The 19,879-nt window shown below is 45.3% G+C and overlaps 1 protein-coding gene across 1 annotated transcript; it reads right to left on the bottom strand.

Moving 5' to 3' along the window:
* On the bottom strand, nucleotides 1–19,559 carry LOC139320280 (placenta-specific gene 8 protein-like). Its single transcript, XM_070948523.1, has 4 exons — nucleotides 19,493–19,559; nucleotides 4,217–4,341; nucleotides 2,328–2,452; nucleotides 1–305 (listed from the first exon to the last, which is right to left on the bottom strand). The coding sequence occupies exons 2-4, from the start codon at nucleotides 4,326–4,328 to the stop codon at nucleotides 201–203; spliced, it is 342 nt and encodes a 113-aa protein (XP_070804624.1). The 5' UTR covers nucleotides 4,329–4,341; nucleotides 19,493–19,559; the 3' UTR covers nucleotides 1–200.
* Nucleotides 19,560–19,879: the final 320 nt, after the last annotated feature.

The following is a 19,879-nucleotide window of genomic DNA, read 5'->3' as shown; positions in this document are numbered from 1 at the left end:
ACAGGACGAACAAGAGCAAGTTTTTCTGTGACTGGATTTTGAGCTCTGAATCACTACTAAAATTTAATTTCTGGGTTAAAGAATAAAGCAAGGGTGCCTCTAAATAATGGTTCTTCCTACAAGCTACCTTAACGCATCTTACTTCTCAGAATTCTAATGAAAAAAAGGGACAAATGTAAAGGCACTTAGGATGAAGTCTTCTAGAATATCCCCATGTCTTTCCTTCTATTGATATCTCTCTGGATTTGGCAGAGGGAACAAACGGGGCAACACCCCACAATGCAGGTATCTCCACAGATGGATCCCTGTTGAAAAGAAAAGAAACCAAATGCATCAATAACCTTTTCAATCAAATCACGATGTAGACATATGGAATCATGAAAAGCTAACTCTGTGTTGGATGGAACAGTTCGACTTACAAGAGTTCATTCAAAGTTACAAAGCAGCAGGGTAGGGGGGCATGGTCCAACAAGTTACAATCCTTAATCCATGGGATTTACAGTTACAACGGCACTGAAAAATGTGACTTATGATCATTTTTCACAATTACGACCTTTGCAGTATCCCCAGGATTCACGTGGTCAAAATTCAGACGCTTGGCAACCGGATCATATTTATGACGGTTACAATGTCCCAAGATCATGTGATGAGCTCTTGTGACCTTCTGACAAGCAAAGTCAATGGGGAAGCCAGATTCACTTAAAACCTGTGTTACCCGGAGGCTCCAACTGGTACAGAATGCCGCCACGCGGGGGATTATGGGAGCGATGGGGCGCTCCCATGTGACACCCCTCCTGTGCGAGCTGCACTGGCTCCTGGTGGTCTTCCGGGTGCGCTTCAAGGTGTTGGTTACCACCTTTAAAGCGCTCCATGGCTTAGGGCCTGGGTACTTACGGGACCGCCTGCTGCCACCGATAGCTTCCCACCGGCCAGTACGCTCCCACAGAGAGGGACTCCTCAGGGTGCCATCAGCCAGACAATGTCGGCTGGCGACCCCCAGGGGGAGAGCCTTCTCTGTGGCAGCACCTGTCCTCTGGAACGACCTGCCCCCGGAGATACGTAGGATCCCAGATCTCCGTGCTTTTCGCCGTGCCCTTAAAACTTTTTTATTTCATAAAGCCGGGCTGGCTTAACCCCCATTTAGATATTTTTAATTGTTAATTGATTTTAGTTGGGGTGTTTTAAATTTATTGGGCCAAAATTTGTTTAATTCTTTTTTTAAAAATTAAAATTTTGTATGTGATGTTTTTATTCTTGGCTGTTCACCACCCTGAGTCCAGTGGGAGAAGGGCGGTATAAAAATCTAATAAAATAAATAAATAAATAAATAAATAATACTAACTTAACAACTGCAGTGATTCACTTAACAACAGTGGCAAGAAAGGTTGTGAAACTGGGCAAAACTCACTTAACAAATCTCACTTAACAACAGAAATCCATTACATTATGTAAACCTATTTTTTAAAAAATCCATTTCACCCATCGCCAGTGGCAGCAACAACACAATCAAATTAACCACATGATGAGCTCCATTTCTTTTTGTGGTCCTCAGGCCCATTGACAAAACCGTGTTTTTAGCGCCTTTCAGAAAAGCAGCAAGGGCACTGAGGGGCCACCACCAAGAAGGTCTTTCTTCATGGTGCCACAGATGACAATCCCTAATCCATGGGACTTGTAACATATTCTGTCTTCCCATCCTTATGGGCCAGGTAGATGGGATAGTTATGTTTGGTGTGGGACAAGTGTCATTTTTATTTTCATTCCTATAATTCTGAAAGATTATGGTCTGCTGCAGATAACAAATGAAAGAATTATCTGTTCATTTCCCAGGTCAGGGTTTTTTTCTCCCCAAAATTTCTGGATTGTGCATGCGCTGCCTTTCTGAGCGGGCCTAGGACAGCTCGCCACATCCAACTCTCCACGGCCAATTAACTGTGGCCAACTCACTGTAGGAGAACTCACCATAGGACAACTTGCGACAAGAATATTGCACTAATATTGAATAAATGATGGAATTGAATCACTGGAGAAATAATGCCAAAGGAGGGACAAAATGAAATGTGAATGACAAAAATTAAAATAATTTTTAAAACATATTTTTAATAATTAGATTGAATTGTTGAATTTTCCCTTGGCGAGTTCTCCAATGGTGAGATGGCCATGACAAGTTATCTCGCAGCAAGTTGGTTGCCCCAGTCCGTTTCTCAGCTTGTATTTCTATCCAATTTCACAGGTATTTCTTAAGATTCTAGTTTGGGTTTTTTGGGTTTTGACTAGAATTTATAAGCCTGACGTTTGTCTAGCCTTAGGCAAGTTAATCTACTTACAGGGATATTGTATTTTGTCCTGTAGACAGCTCGCATGGCAACAGTTGCGCCACAGCAGCAACATTCGTTCATAGCTGCAGCAACTTGGCATGCCAAACAAGGGAAGCAGAACCATCCACAGAGACCTATAGAGATGAGGAAAAAGCAAAATGGATATTGCAAAATCCCCATTCCCTCCCCACTCGTGGGGGAAGGATATTGCAAAATCCCACCCCACCCTGGGGCCAGCCAGAGGTGGCATTTGCCGGTTCTCCGAACTACACAAAATTTCTGCTACCGGTTCTTCGAACTACTTAAAATTTCCGCTACCGGTTCTCCAGAACCTGTCAGAACCTGCTGGATTTCACCCCTGGGAAAAAGCTCCTGTAGAAATATTTTGGCACAGTGTTGAATGACATAAGATTTATGGCCCAGAAACTGCAAATTATGCTATTTGTGCAACATCAAAACTGTGAGTGGAAATGCTAGTTAAATGCTTAGCAGTGGGGAAGGCTGAAAAAAACTAATGTACAAACCATATTAAATAAAAGCACACTCCATTGCATTTTTCTGTATACTGATGTTCTCAACTATTATGAAAGAGAATTAAGGAAATTACTGTCGAAGAGAGACTGGCTGAGCCAAGAAGAGGAATCAATTAGGGAACTAATCTGGAATCCCTACGTGGGCATAAGAGAGTGAAGTCTGATCTTCCTTGAATGCTGTTTAACCTTATCTAGTCTAACCCAGGTGCAAACGCTTCCTGTTATAGCAACAGTAATAAAACAGCTAATTGAATTCTTTGCACATAGATCTGATTGATTGTGTCTGACAATTACTAATAGAAGAGAATATTTGTAACTACACATTTGAACTGTTGTTTCCCTGGTGCTCTCCCTGAACTTGGTTGCTTTCTTGCAGATATTTCATTCCCCAAGTAAGTAACATTTTTAGTAGTAGCAGTGATGCTGCCCTAGCCAGTAGTGGGTTCCACTTACCTTCACTACCGGTTCGGAATCGCTTCACTCACTTGCAGCGCTTCTGCGCATGCACAGAGCATCCATGATGATGTCTGGGCAGGTGTGCGGAGCCTCTCACCATTGCCACTACCAGTTTGCCCGAACCGGGGCGAACTGGTAGAAACTCACCACTGGTCCTAGCACTGATGATATTCCCTACCTGGGTAATGAAACATGTGCAAGAAAACAACCAAACTCCAAAAGCAGCAAGGACCCCTCATTATGAACATTAAAATTCAAAACATCAGGAGGACATCATATTGCTTTCTTTAATTCTTCAGTTGTGTAGCATCGGGCACAAGAAACCAGGTGCCAGAATAGAGTTTACTTCATGCTTTATACCAGAATCTGATCTACTAATGGTCAAGGCAGATTGGTGCTAAATAAGAGTCAACAGAATTCATGGGGGAAGGGGCTGGATTTAGATCTCCTGTGGGAGCATAGCAGTGGTAGGTTGCTATCGGTTCGCACCGGTTCGGGAGAACCGGTAGCAGCGGCGGTGGGAGGCTGCCTGCCCGAATGTCATCAAATATGATCTGCACATGTGCGAGCAAACCGGTAGCAAAGGTAAGTGAAACCCACCCCTGGAGCATAGCAACTCCAAATTGATGGTGCGTTTGACCCCACCCTCAGGATCAGCCTGGTCATCTCCTTCATGTAGAATGTTAAAGTTCCATACACAACTTTTAATGGCATAGAAGCCGTGTCTCCTTTTATATCTTGCCATCCTAATTCCAACCCAGGGGGCTGTTCAATAATTAAACATCCATTGCTCAAATTATAAAGAATAATTTATTTCTTGCAACCTATCCAGTCTGGAAGGATATTCAGTCCAATCTTCCCCAGAAGGCTTTGAGAACTCCACTTTCAGTTATTGCTCTGGTCACTTACAGACTCCACAATCGCTAAAGCAGTCACATAAGTCTGTTTGCCAATGGTTTCTGTTGGGCTGGACCATCACCACCACCTGTGGCTGAGTGACAACCGTTGGCTGAACATTCATGGTGGGCAATTTTCTAAAGAGAAAGAAAGAAGAGAGTCAAAAAGGGAAGAGATGAATGAACAGGCTTGGTAGAAGGTGATCTCAGTCCCAACTCCACAGTGTTCTGTCCCCCCTCCTCACACAGGCAAACGTAATACCAAGCACGCCTGCCAATATTTTATTAGGTAAACAGATTAGACTTCTTGGCAGACCAAGGTTATGACAGCAAACTGCCGAATGCCTGCCACGACAGGTTTCACTCCCATAAAGCAGAAGAGGATTTATCTTCAGTCTGTTCCAGGAGCAACAAATTATCCATGAGACAAGAGTTTAGTCAATGTTCAGTCCAAAATATATCCAAGCTGAATTTCAGAGATCACGATGTGACTTGCAGGCTTTAACTTTGTCTGTCACAAAGCCTGAAGAGCAATCCCACCCACTTTTATTCCTGGTGTAGCGTGGCTCCGTGACTCAGCTCAATCTCTGGCCCTCCCTCGCCTCTTCCGTTGCTGCGCACGCTTCTCCCTCTGACGCTGCCTGGGATCAAGCCAGGATTCATCCTCCTCACTCCCTATCAATTGGTGCTCCGATATGCCTTCCTCCTGGCACATCCCAGGTTGTTTCTCCTGGCCTTCGGATGGAACCTGAGGCATTGCCAAAAAGGAGGGTCCTGGAGAGGGAGGCCTTGTCAGTTCCTCCCCATCACCTTCTGATTCCTCTTCCTCTGTTAGGACAGGCTCGGGAGTCGGAGTCACAACAACAGGGTGGGATCTGGTTGCTACCATTCGACTCTGGATGAAGCCTTTCTGATACACAAATTGGTACTGTGAGAATCTTAAACTCTAAACCTGGAACAGAGCCATACTGAATGTCCAATTGTCCTCTATTGTTTTGGAAGAGTGGTTCCCTCTGCACTCAGCCAATTGCTCCTTCCTCCCTTGGTTCTAGTCTCTATACTTTGGGATCTTGAAACTGGGTGGCTGCTGGGAAACCATTGGCTTATCTCACTCTCTGAAAGCAAATTAAGTTGAGCAATGCTCTTTCCTATTGCTGATCATCCAAGACAGTCTAGTATGTCTTGGTATGATAGAGTTGGTTTTGGTCTTGGTCTTCTAGTATGATAGAGTTACTATCCTTTTTTGTCTATGGAGATTCACAATCATCCAGGTCATGGTTGTCGCAAAGGTGCTTTTCTAAAAGACAACTGGACTTTGTTGATCTTTTTTTTCCTGGAAAACATTTCCCTTCTCATCTAAGAAGCTTCATCAGTTCTGAACTGAAGAAGCTTTTGGATGAGAAGTGAAACGTTTTCAAGGAAAATACTCAAGAAAGTCCGGTTGCCTTTTGGAAAAGCATCTTTGATTCTCCTTTTTTTGTTTGTTTGTTTGCCTATGCTTTCAAGACAAATTCATGCAGTTTTCTGTGCAAGATTTTTGGGAAGTTTTACACTTGCCTTCTTCCTAGGACTGAGAGAGAGGGACTGGCCCAGAGTCACCCACTGACTTCACACTTAAGGCAGGATTAGGATAGGATAGAATAGAATAGAATAGAATAGGATAGGATAGAGTATCCGCAGAGTGTCTTATCAATCAATCAGAATAGAGCTGGAAGGGACATTGGAGATCTTCTAGTCCAGCCCCCGGCTCAAGCAGGAGAACCTATACTATTTCAGATAAGTGGCTGTCCAGTCTCTTCTTAAAAATCTCCAGTGAGATTTCTGAAGGCAAGCTATTTCACTGGTTAATTGACCTCACTGTTAGGAAGTTTCTCCTTAATTCCAGGTTGACACTCACAACCTTCTGATTTCTAACAAAACTGGTTCCCATATCTCACTCATCCTTAAAAGAATCTGAATTGGTGAACGTCACCTTGTCCTATGGAAATCAACTTTGCTGTTTAACCAGATGTTGGATAAATAAATGCACTCCTCCTTTTCTTTTCTTTTCTTTTCTTTTTTTTGCTCTACACTTCCCATTGTTCAGCTTCATAGATGACCCTGGAACCTATTCCTAACCCCTCAAATTCTTATATAAGAGAGAAGAAGAGTTCATATCTCATGTACTAAGAACAAGAATAATTATTTGTGTTTTGGCATTTAAACGTGGCGAGAAGCTGCTGCTTTCTGAGTGAAGGTATTTTAAGGCAGCCATTTGGTCTCTTCTTAGTTATGGGATCACCTGAGGGCAGGGCAAGAAGCAACAGCTGGAAACTTATCAAGGAAAGGACCAACCTAGAAATGAGGAGAAATTTCCTGACTGTCAGAATAGTTAATCAGTGGAATGGCTTCCCTCCAGAGCTTGTGGGTGTCCCATCACTGGAGGTTTTTAAGAAGAGATTGGACAGCCATTTGTCTGAAATGGTAGAGGATTTCCTGCCTGAGGAGGAGATTGGACTACAAGACCTACAAGGTCCCTTCCAAGTTCCAACTCTGTATTATTCCTTACTGAATCAATGGATGACCTGTCCTGTTCTTGAAATCTTTGTGTACAGGAGAAGCCAAACCAAGTTTACCTTCAATGACCACCTAATTCAGGTATTCCTGGGTTCCAGAGTTCATAACTGGGTTTCTCTGGCTCATGAAACCTCTCTATAGGCTATGAATTCCTCAACCTTGCACATTCACTCATTCAGCTATATAATTCTAATTAATTATAATATCCCATTATTATTATTCTAATAATAATAATACACACGTTTTTGTTATCTTTCAGTATTATCTTTTTCAATATTTCAATATATTGTTTTTATATCAGTCAAATTCCACACATCATTCCTTTTATTACAAATAAAATGTTGGTAATCATATTTGTTATATTTAACAAACTTACATAGTTCTACTAATAATACACATAATTATGTTAAATTATGATCTTCGATTGTTTAATTATTCAGTATTTCAATATATTATTTTTATAACCATCACCATATTGTTCAAGCATATTCAGGATACCATCATTAAGATTCTAGGTTCCTTTCTTGTTGTTAATTCACTTTGTAATGTAAAAATATATATTACATTAATTTCCCTTTCTCTAGCTTCCAACCCTATTTTAACTTATCTCACCATTGTTTTTAAGAAATGTTCCCCTTTTTTATCCATCATCTCTCACTCGCTTTAAAGCTTTAATTATTTGTTTCTTAGCTTGTCTCCCACATTCCTCTCTTGGATCTTTATCTCTATATGCTTCCACTTCTTGGCCAATCCTCTTAAACATTTCTCCCTTCTCTACCTTGTTCCATTGTCTAATTTTCAAGTTGTCTACTCTTACCCCAATCCCACTCCCAAAAAGGTCTTCCTGTAGTTCCAATTTTTGTTTAGCTTCCCTTAAAATATTCTCCCCTTGTTTTATTTCATTAATCATTATTGTTTTTATTTTTATCTCCTTCTTGTCATTACTTTTTATTTGTTGTTTTGTCTGTTTTATTTTCCCAGCTGCTCTTTCAGTTAGCTCCTCCTCTTCCTGGGCCTCCTGGTTTCTCCTTGTCCTTTGTGTCATAATTTCCAGCTTTTCATCTATGATCTGCATTTTATTCATAATCCCCTCGCATCTTCTTGTCAAGGTATCTTTCATACTCTGGGTTATTGACACAATTTCTTCCCAAATTCCACTCATTTTTGTTTTTCTTTCTTTTCTTTCTTTTTGTCCAATAGTCCAACAATCTTATATTCAAACCTAAAGCCACTTCTCAAAAAGTTCAATCTCCAATGTCTAAGAGTCTTTATCCAAAATTAATCAGTCTGTTATAATTCAAAAGTGGAACCTTCATAAATCTCTCTGCCAGTTCGGTCTTATATTGAAACTTTAAGGGGTCCTTTTAGTAATAAAGTTTTTCTTATTCTCACATTTAGATCTCCAAAAACCAAGTCTTTCCAGAATTTTGGGAATATGTTGTACCTTCCTTTGACAGCAGGTGGCACTCTTAAATCAGATTTCAATCTTAACCATTCTTATCCAGTTTTGCTATAGTACTCCAAAATATAAATGTGATATTAGCTTTTTATGTAAATAGTTCCAGCATTTTAAAATGCCTAGCCCAAGCCACTGCCTGTCCAATTAGAATATCCAATTTTCTATATTTTTAACAAATTTTCTATTTTCTTCTTTGATTCCTTTCCCATTTTAAAGTTTTAAAGTTTTGCTCAAGATGTTAGGTCACATCCACTTTATAGATAACTATGAGACTCTCTTTTCCTGAATATTCTTTTTAGGTTACACTTTCAATAAAAAGGATTCTTCTCACCCAGTTACAGACACTGTTCACCAAATCCGCTCCAGCACTCTTCTTAGATGTTAAGCTGCCTCTGGCTCTGTGGCAGCCATCTGAGGCGGCCTCTTCTCCTCGCCGTGGCATAGAGGGAAGAAAATGCCCTGGAGTTCTGCAGGAGAGTTGTATTCTCACCTACGACTTCACAGGACACCCTCCTTAGCTCCAAGGCGATTTTGGCTCCTTTCTGAGCCCACAAACAGGGAGAAGTGAGCACAGGGACGGAGAGCTCCATTCAGAAGTGGTATTCAGCCAGTTCCGACCGGTTCAGGTGAACTGGTACCGGCAATTTGAATTGGTTTGCCAAACCAGTAAATACCACCTCTGGTTGGCCCTGCCCATGCCTGCCCGGTCACCTGCTCGCTGCTCGCCTCACCCGCCCGCTTGCTGGTTACCCTGCCCACCCCCGCCCTATATATGTTGCCTTCACCATGCAGCCCAGCTAATTGCCTTGTCAATCACCTCCGTGCCTCGCCCATTCTGCTCAGCTCACCAAAGGTAAACATGCTGCTCGCTCGTCCTTCACCTTGGGTTGGTGGCTGGGACCCAGGCACGTGCCATTCCCTAAGGCCCCAGAGCCTTCGCCTGCTCGCCGCCCACCTCGGCCGGGTCAGGGAACGTGCCATTGCCTGGTTCTGGCCTTGCCCCTGAGCCACCGCTCGCTCGTCACCTGTCTTGATTGGGCATTTTTCCCCGGTTCTGGCGGCCTTGTCTCAGAGCCGCCACCCACTCGCCACTCACTCGCCCTCCGCCTCGCTCACCTACCTTCCGTTCCAGTGGTCTTGGTGGGGGGGTACACAGTGAGGCTCAGCCAACCTTTCGCGGGAAGCCTCCAGCCACTGGTTATTTTTGACAGTCTTCCAAGCAGCTCCCCTGCGATGCTGTCCTTCCGGCACACCAGGCCGTTCTCCTGGCTGGAGTGCTGTTTGCTATCAGTTTATATTCTGGTGTCTGTAGGGATTCTCAGACATCCAGGTCATGGTTGTCCCAAAGGTGCTTTTTTTCAGGAGGCAACTGGACTTTCTTGTTTTTTTTGTTTCTTTGAAAATTTTTCACTTCTCATCCAAGAAGCTTCTTCAGCTCTGACTGAATGGTGGGGAATGGAAGGATTTATACTCCTTGCAGACAGCTGGTCATTTGCATCCTTTTAGAGGGTCGTTGAAGCACTTGGAGGTTTATCTGTGTCCTCAAGGTCACCTGAGTGGTGCTCCTGGTTCCTGTAGTCTGCAATTTTTCTCTCTGGAAATCCATTCCTACTCCCACACCGTTCCAAGGGTCTTCATTCCGAATTGTATAGCTAAAAGTCTGTAGAGATTCTCAGTCATTCAGGTCATGGTTGTCCCAAAGGTGCTTTTTCAAGAGGTAGTTGGACTTTTTGGTTTTTCTTTGAAGACATTTTGCTTCTCATCCAAGAAGCTTCTTCAGTTCTGACAGGATAGTGGGGGATGGAAGGATTTATACCAAATTGTATAGCTAAAAGTCTATAGTCTGGTGTCTTTCCCGTCAGTATGGGTGGGGGCAGTCTAGAGATTCTTTGGTTGGGCTGTTTACTGATGGCTCTTTGGCAGTCCCTTGATTGAGGTGTTGCTTTCTTGATTGTTGGTCTGATGTCTATGGAGATTCTCAGTCATCCAAGTCATGGTTGTCCCAAAGGTGCTTTTTTTCAAGAGGCAACTAGACTTTCTGTTTTTTCTTTGAAGATGGCTCACTTCTCATCCAAGAAGCTTCTTCAGATCTGACTGGATGGTGAGGAATGGAAGGATTTATACTCCTTGCAGACAGCTGGTCATTTGCATCCTTTTAGCAGGTCATTAAGGTCACCTGGAGGTTTATTTGTGTCCTCAGGGTCACCTGAGTGGGGCCTTCTTGGAACTGTTGAAAGGACTGTGTTGTAGATTGGAGATAGATGATGTCGTATCCTTCCCCCTCTGTTGAGAGAGGGCTGTTCAATTTTGACATAGATGACAAAATTTAACCCTTCTTTCAAACCAGCAATCCTCTCTCTCCAAAATATGGACTTTGTTGTCTTCAACAGAGTGGCCTGTGTCTTTTAAATGCAGATGGACTGCGGAATCTAGTCCTGATGTGTTTGTTCTCCTATGTTGGTCTGAAGTTAACCTTGGAGTTAATCTATGCTGATCTGGGTGCTGATTGCTGGTGGAGAGCTGCTGGAGTCTTTTTGTTCTCTTTTGGGCTGGTGGATGGTCTCTTTTGCATAGTCTATAGATCAGGGGTGGGTTCTAAATTTTTTTACTACCGGTTCTGTGGGCGTGGCTTATTTTGTGGGTGTGGCTTGGAGGTCATGTGACTAGGTGGGCATGGCTAGCTGGTCAGAGTCATTTCTGGAAGGTCCTCACACTTACGACCAGTCCTCGCACTGACGACCCGACTCATTTGTTTGCTTTTAACACTGATCAGCTGTAGGACGGCCCTTTGAAGCCCCGCGGCAAGAGTTTAAACAGTTTTTTTCCCTCTAGTCATCAGCTGGGACTCAGGAGGCAGCAATAGATTGGGGGTGGGACCAAATATTTTCCTCTATCTGCTTGCCTGTATTATCCATCTGTACGCTACCTGTATGAATACTGTGGACAGCTTACTTTCTTCTGGAGACTTTGGACCGGGCTCTGTTTGTTATCTAGCACGCTGGCTGTATGAAAAATGGCAGCTTACAGGAGGACGAACGGAGCCGGTTTCTATCATTGTTTCACTATCGATGGGATGTACCATCTTCCCCATGGCGAGTTGTCCAACCATCGTGAGAGGCTGGTTGGACGATTACCCTCGAATTGGTTGGAACATTGGACTCCTCCACTGCCGTGAGAGGACAGTGGAGACTCTTCCGCTTATGGTCAACCTGCCTTTTTCAGGACAATTTGGACTATCATGGAGCCCTGGGCCATACCTTATCACTACCTCAGAGCTTAGATGTACCGAAGGGCACAGCTTCTTGCATTGCGAGACTCCCCCCTCTCGCAAGCCTGGCCCTCTACGTTATCGAGGGCCTACCTCAATGACGGGTCTTGGAACCCAGAGAGGTGGCATGCGGCGAAGAGGGGGTTGAGGGGTTTTTTATGTAAATTTTTGGGAAAAATTTTAAGGGGTCCCAGGGGGGGGGGAGGTAAAACTGGAACTAGGGTAGTGGGTTTGGGGGATAACCCACCAAGGGGAAGGTCAGGCCTGGCCACTATACGCGGCAGGGGGGGTAGGAGTTCTGGAGGAAATGGGGGGGGTCGAGCTTGTCCAGATTGTGTTTTTACCATCGGTACTGTGAGGGGGAGGGGTAGATATGGCGGGAGCAGGGGGCCATATCATGTTAAGGGAGCGCGCACCCGCTGTCTCCATGCGGTAGCGTGCTCCGGCCCCCAAGGCTCCACTCGTTCTCCAGGTTGCACAGACCCTCAGGGCCCGGGCCTTCGGCTGATGTTGTGCAATGCCAGGTCCGCAGTAAATAAAGCCCCCCTCATTTGTGATCTTGTTCTGGAGGGGGGCGTGGACCTGGCAGGGCTTACGGAGACCTGGTTGGGCCTGGAGGGAGGGGTCCCTCTGGTAGAAATGTGCCCACCAGGCTTCCACGCATTCCATCAACCGAGGTCTCAGGGGAGGGGCGGGGGAGTAGCGGTTATTATTAGAGAAGGTTTTAGGCCGAGGGAGGCCACTGTTCCTCAGACGGCCGGTTGTGAGACCCTCCTTGTGAAGTGGGGTCATGGGGTTCAGATGGGTTTGCTGATCACGTACCTGGCTCCCTGCCACGTGGCAGCAGCCCTGCCCGAGCTACTCAACGTTATCGCCGCGGTGGCGGTTGATACCCCCAGACTTATGGTCATGGGGGATTTCAACCTGCCGTCCGTGGGTGAGACGTCTGAGGTGGCTCGGGAGTTCATGGCTTCCATGACGGCTATGGATCTGACCCAGCTAATTCATGGCCCTACGCACATGGGGGGAAACACACTGGACTTGATTTTTGTCTCTGGACAGTGGCTGAGTGATCTCGAGATAGGGGACATAGCCATTGAGCCCTTGTCATGGTCGGATCACTCTCTCCTTCGCCTTGATCTTCGAACCGCTGCTCCCCGCCGCAGGGAGGCGGAACCGATAAGATGGTACCGCCCCAGGCGCCTGATGGAACCTGATAGGTTCCAGATGGAGCTTGGGCCAATGCCTGAGGTCCTGGCTCACGCCTCGACTGGAGACTTAGTGGCCGCCTGGGATAGGGCGGCCGCTGGAGCTCTGGATCGAGTCGTGCCTTTGCGGCCTCTGACCCGGCGCCGATCTCACCTGGCTCCTTGGTTTACCGAGGAGCTGAGGGAGATGAAGCACCGGAAAAGACGCCTAGAGAGTAGTTGGAGGGCCAGTCGCACTGAATCTGACCGGACACTGGTAAGATCTCATATTAAGAATTACCTAGTGGCGATAAAAGCAGCGAAATGTACTCATCTTGCTGCTCTTATTGCGTCATCAGATAACCGCCCGGCCGCCCTGTTTAGGGTGACCCGCTCCCTGCTCCACCAGGAAGCGAGGGAGGACCCCTTGGAGGGAAGAGCCGAGGACTTTGTTCAGTATCTGTATGACAAAATCACTCAGATTCGGGAAGATCTGGACTCCGACTGGGTAGATCCAGTGGGGATGACGGAGGCAGGTCCTGAGAATGTTATCTGGGATGAGTTTGACTCTGTGACCCCTGAGGACGTGGACAGGATTCTGGGTAGACTGAATGCGACCACATGTTTGTTGGACCCGTGCCCCTCCTGGTTAGTGCTGGCTTCCCGGGAGGTGACGCGAGGCTGGCTCCAGGGGATTATAAATGCTTCATTGAGTGAGGGTGTCTTTCCCGCCGCCTTGAAAGAGGCGGTGGTGAGACCTCTCCTCAAGAAGCCTTCCCTGGATCCGGCAATATTGGCTAATTATCGTCCAGTCTCCAACCTTCGCTTTGTTGCGAAGGTTGTTGAGAGTGTGGTGGCACGACAGTTTCCCCGGTACCTGGATGAAACGACGTATCTAGATCCGTTCCAGTCGGGCTTCAGGCCTGGGTACAGCACGGAAACGGCATTGGTCGCGTTGGTGGATGATCTCTGGAGGGCTCGGGACAGAGGTTGTTCCTCTGTCCTGGTCCTATTAGATCTCTCAGCGGCTTTTGATACCATCGACCATGGTATCATGCTGCACCGGTTGGAAGAGTTGGGGGTGGGAGGCACCGTACTACGGTGGTTCTCCTCCTTTCTCTCCGACCGGTCGCAGTCTGTGTTGACAGGGGGGCAGAGGTCGACCCCGAGGCCCCTTATATGTGGGGTGCCACAAGGATCGGTCCTCTCGCCCCTTTTGTTCAACATTTATGTGAAGCCGCTGGGTGAGATCATCCGTGGTTTTGGGGTGGAGTACCATCAGTACGCTGACGACACCCAGCTGTACATCTCCACCCCAGACCACCCCAACGATGCCCTTGAAGTGATGTCCCGGTGCCTGGAGGCCGCACGGATCTGGATGGGGAGAAACAGGCTCAGACTCAACCCATCCAAGACCGAGTGGCTGTGGTTTCCGACATCCCGATATAGTCAGCTGGTGCCAACGCTGACTATTGGGGGCGAAGCATTGGCCCCCACGGAGAGGGCTCGCAACTTGGGTGTCCTCCTGGATTCACGGCTGTCTTTAGAAGAGCACTTGACGGCCGTGACCGGGAGGATTTTTCATCAGGTTCGCCTGATCCGCCAGTTGCGTCCCTTTCTGGATCGGGACTCGTTACGCACGGTCACTCATGCCCTCGTCACCTCCCGTCTGGACTACTGTAATGCTCTCTACATGGGGCTCCCCTTGAGGAGCACTCGGAGGCTCCAACTGGCGCAGAGTGCAGCCGCGCGGGTGGTGATGGGAGCGACGTGGCGCTCCCATGTAACGCCCCTCCTGCGCGAGCTGCACTGGCTCCCGGTGGTCTTCCGAGTGCGCTTCAAGGTTTTGGTTATCACCTTTAGAGCGCTCCATGGCTTAGGACCTGGTTATTTACGGGACCGCCTGCTACCACCAATAGCCTCCCACCGACCAGTACGCTCCCATAGAGAGGGGCTCCTCCGGGTGCCGTCGGCCAAACAATGTCGACTGGCGGCCCCCAGGGGGAGAGCTTTCTCTGTGGGGGCACCTACTATCTGGAACGAGCTCCCCCCCGAGATACGGAGGATTCCGGATCTGCGTACCTTCCGTCGCACGCTTAAGACGTTCCTATTCCAGCAAGCCGGCCTGACCTAAACTTCTCCGCTTTTAAATGGGAATTTTAAATTTGGTTTTAAATTATTGGGGTTTTAAATATGGGTCAGCCAAATTTATTTAATTTGTTTTATCTCTATTTTAAATTTTGTACTTTCATGTTTTATTTTTATGGCTGTTCACCGCCCTGAGTCCTTCGGGAGTAGGGCGGTATACAAATTCAATAAATACAAATACAAATAAATACAAATAAAAGGTAAGAATAACGTGGGGGGGTGGGGGGGGAGGGCGGGGGGGGAGAACCGGTTCGGTGATGTTATATCATCACCACTACCGGCTCGGCTGAACTGGACCAAACCGGGAGGAACCCACCACTGCTATAGATGTTGTTAATGTCTATGTGTCTGTTGATGGCTGATTTGTCAGAGTGAATTTCAGGAAATTCCCTGGCGTTTTTTTGGATTTGGCCTGGTCTAGGATTGTCACATATTGCAAGCAGCACAGACCCTTCATGGCCATAGACAAATTAGGTTTTCTTCTTGAATGGATGGAAACAGAGGTGGGTTTCAGCAGGTTCTGACCAGTTCTGGAGAACCAGTAGCGGAAATTTTGAGTAGTTCGGAGAACCGGTAGTAAAAATTCTGACTGGCCCCACCCCAATCTATTCTCTGCCTCCCTGGTCCCAGCTGATCGGGAGGAAATTGAGATTTTGCAGTAACCTTCCCTTGGATTGGGGAGGGAATGGAGATTCTACAGTATCCTTCCCCTGCCATGCCCACCAAGCCACGCCCATCAAGCTATGCCACACCAACCAGCCTCAGAACTGGTAGTAAAAAATTTTTGAAACCCACCACTGGATGGAAACTAATCAAAGAAAGAAGCAATCTAGAACTAAGAATAAATTTTCTGACAGAACAATTAAGCAGTGGAACAACTTGCCTCCAGAAGTTGTGGGTGCTCCAACACTGGAAGTTTTTAAGAAGAGATTGGACAACCATTTGTCTGAAGTGGTATATAAGGTTTCCTGTCTGAACAGAGGGTTGGACTAGAAGACCTCCAAGGTCTCTTTCAACTATTCTATTCTATTCTATTCTATTCTATTCTATTCTATTCTATTCTATTCTATTCTATTCTATTCTACTATTGGTAGTGCTAATTGCCACATTTGTTAAGTGCAGTTCTTAAGTATATGTTGCAAAATTAAACTGCCAGTAAATAGACATGGCGAAAATACTTTCATTTTGCAACATATATACAGATTTAACCATAGTTTCAATTGGGAAACATTTGTGATAGCTGCAATGTCCTGGGATCATGTGATCCCCTTTTGCAACTTTCTGAGAAGCAAAAGGGCCTGGTGGCTCAGCAGACTGATAGCATTGTGATTAACACCAGCTGTCTGCAATTACTGTAAGTTCGAATCTCACCAGGCTCAAGGTTGACTCAGCCTTCCATCCTTTCTAAGATAGGTAAATTGAGGACCCAGTTGTGGGGGAAATAAGCTGACTTTGTATAAATATACAAAAGTATGAAGGCTATTGCTTAGCGCATTGTAAGCTGCCCTGAGTCTCCGGAGAAGGGCGGCATATAAATCAAATAATAATAAAAAAAAAGCGAATGGTGAAGCCAGATTGACTTAACAGTCTTGTTACTAAGTTAACAACTGCAGTGATTCATTTAAGAAATGTGGCAAGAAAGGTCATAAAATAGGGCAAAACTCACTTAACAAATATCTCATTTAGCAACATAAATTTTGGGCTCAATTGTGGTTGTAGGTCGATGACTAGCAATAGAATAAAGTAGGGAAAATAAGGTAGAGTAGACTAGGGCTGGGAATAGAATAGAATAGAATAGAATAGAATAGAATAGAATAGAATAGAATAGAATAGAATAGAATAGAATAGAATGTGCTGCTTGCAATATGTGAAAATCCTAGCCCAGGCCAATCCAAAAAAACGCCAGGGAATTTCCTGAAATTCACTCTGACAAACCAACCATCAACAGACACATAGACATTAACAACTTCATAGACTATGCAAAAGAGACCATCCACCAGCCCAAAAGAGAACAAAAATACTCCAGCACCTCTCCACCAGCAATCAGCACCCACATCAGCATAGATTAACTCCAAGGTCAACATCAGACCAACAATTAAGTAAGTCGTAGCCCAGTCAAGAAACTGCCAAAGAGCCATCAATAAACAGCCCAACCAAAGAATCTCTAAGACTGCCCCCATCCACCCACACAGACAGGCAATCCACCAGAATATAAACTGACAGCAAACAGCCCTCCTTACTACACTGATGATGTTACCTAGTTAGGGAAATGTCTGCATGAAAGCAACACGCTCAGAGAGCACCAAGGACCCCTCGTTTCAACCCTGAACTACAAACATTCTCCCTTATTGCTATTCTATTCTATTCTATTCTATTCTATTCTATTCTATTCTATTCTATTCTATTCCATTCCATTCCATTCCATTCCATTCCATTCCGTCTATTCTATTCTATTCTATTCTATTCTATTCTATTCTATTCTATTCTATTCTATTCTATTCTATTCTATTCTATTCCATTCCATTCCATTCCATTCCATTCCATTCCATTCCATTCCATTCCATTCCGTCTATTCTATTCTATTCTATTCTATTCTATTCTATTCTATTCTATTCTATTCTATTCTATTCTATTCTATTCTATTCCATTCCATTCCATTCCATTCCATTCCATTCCTGGGGCCGTTGATCTCGTTATAGTGATCTTGCGAGACCCAGCCACAAATTGGAGTGTATGTGTTTTAACGTTTTAACATTTTAATGTTTTAATGTCTTCTTTTAACTTTTGTATGGGATATTGTTGCATTGTTTTATTCTCTGTTGTAAGCCACCCAGAGTTCCTTGGGAGTGGGGCGGCATAGAAATGTGACAAAATGAAATAAATAAATAAATATTCCATTCCATTCCATTCTTGTTTCTCCCCTTTATTTTATTTATTTATTTATTTATTTTATTAGATTTTTATACCGCCCTTCTCTCACAGGACTCAGGGCGGTGAACAGCCAAGAATAAAAACATCGCATACAAAATTTAATTTTTTTTTAAAAGAAAGAATTAAACAAATTTTTATATGTGTTTTAATAATTTAAAACACCCCAACTAAAATCAAATTAACAATTAAAAATATCTAAAGGGGGGGGGTTTAAGCCAGCCCGACTTAATGAAATAAAAAAGTTTTAAGGGCACGTCGAAAAGCACGGAGATCTGGGATCATACGTATCTCCGGGGGCAGGTCGTTCCAGAGGACAGGTACAGCCACAGAGAAGGGCCTCCCCCTGGGGGTCGTCAGCCGACATTGTCTGGCTGACAGCATCCTGAGGAGTCCCTCTCTGTGGGAGCGTACTGGCCAGTGGGAGGCTATCGGTGGCAGAAGGCGGTCTCGTAAGTACCCAGGCCCTAAGCCATGGAGCGCCTTAAAGGTGGTAACCAACACCTTGAAGCGCACCCGAAGACCACCGGGAGCCAATGCAGCTCGCGCAGGAGGGGTGTCACATGGAAGCACCCCGTCGCTCCCATAATCCCCTGTGCGGCCGCATTCTGCACCAGTTGGAGCCTCCGGGTGCTCCTCAAGGGGACCCCCATGTAGAGAGCATTACAGTAGTCCAGGCGGGAGGTGACGAGTGCCTGAGTGACCATGCGTAAGGAGTCCCGATCCAGAAAGGGATGCAACTGGCGAATCAGGCGAACCTGATAAAAAGCCACGGCCATCATATGCTCTTCTAAAGACAGCCGTGCGTCCAGGAGGATGGATGGAACTCCACCCCAAAACCACGGATGATCTCACCCAGCGGCTTCACATAAATGTTGAACAGGAGGGGTGAGAGGACTGACCCCTGTGGCACCCCACAAACAAGGCACCTCTGGGTCAACCCCTGCCCCCCTGCCAACACCAACTGTGACCGGTCAGAGAGATGGGAGGAGAACCACCGTAAAACAGTGCCCCCCACCCCCAACCCCTCCAACCAGCGCAGCATGATACCATGGTCAATGAGAGGTCTAACAGGACTAGGATAGAGGAACAACCCCTATCCCGAGCCCTCCAGAGATCATCCACCAATGCGACCAATGCCGTTTCCGTGCTGTGCCCAGGCCTGAAGCCGGACTGGAGCAGATCTAGATAGACAGCTTCATCCAGGTACTGCGGAAGCTGTCGCGCCACCACACTCTCAACAACCTTTGCCACAAAGTGAAGGTTGGAGACTGGATGGTAGTTAGCCAAAACAGCCGGATCCAGAGAGGGCTTCTTGAGGAGGGGCCTCACCACCGCCTCTTTCAAGGCGGAAGGCAAGACACCCTCACTTTAAATACAAGATGGATATTTAAATAGGCAGCATGGATGTTCAATAAATAAAAATGAGCATTTCAAAAACTTAGACACTGGGGAGATGTAAGGAGATGGCAAATAGAAATGAAACAATTTATCCTAGTCACTTCTTAGTTTTCCTCTTCAAAAATGACTATATTTGTGTTACTTCAGGAATCCACTCTTATTTTCCCCCAAATTTTAAAAATGAGGACTCAGATTCTGCAATGTAATATAGAATGGCACAAGAGATGGTCTTTCAACAACCAGATTAGATCCAGGGAGATTAAAAACTTGGAAAACTTTATTTTGTATTTATAAATATAAAAGCAAAGGCAGAAAAAATTCAAAGAAAGCAAGATTTCAAACCTTCTTCTTCTTTTCTTCCTCTTTTGGCTTCTCTTTGCTGAGCTGTGGCCGCTGGCTGCCTCCTGCTTTTGTGGTTTAAAACTGAAAGGGAATTAACTTATTAGACAATTTGCCAGCTATTTTTTTAAACGAGGAAGTAATTTTTCTTTCAGCCAGAAGGGCGTTTTTTGTTTGCTTGTTTTTTTTTTTTTTAAAAACAAACTTGGGGGGGGGGAAGATGGTAGGAGGAGAAATGAAACTTGGTTTAGAAGATATTATGAGATGTAATGATTGGGAATGCTTAGAATTTATATTTAAATAGATTCTTCCTTGTCCCGTCTTTAAAAACAATTCTGATTATTTCTGCCTTTTTTCTGTTTCAGATTCTAAGAATCAAATGGCAGATCC

The sequence above is a fragment of the Pituophis catenifer genome, unplaced genomic scaffold (genome assembly GCF_029215685.1).
Source record: "Pituophis catenifer annectens isolate HBS135680 unplaced genomic scaffold, rPitCat1.0.hap2 SCAF_8, whole genome shotgun sequence".
NCBI lineage: Eukaryota > Metazoa > Chordata > Lepidosauria > Squamata > Colubridae > Pituophis > Pituophis catenifer.
The sequence above is the reverse complement of the archived record's forward strand: the minus strand, read 5'-3'. Positions and strand labels throughout refer to the sequence as shown.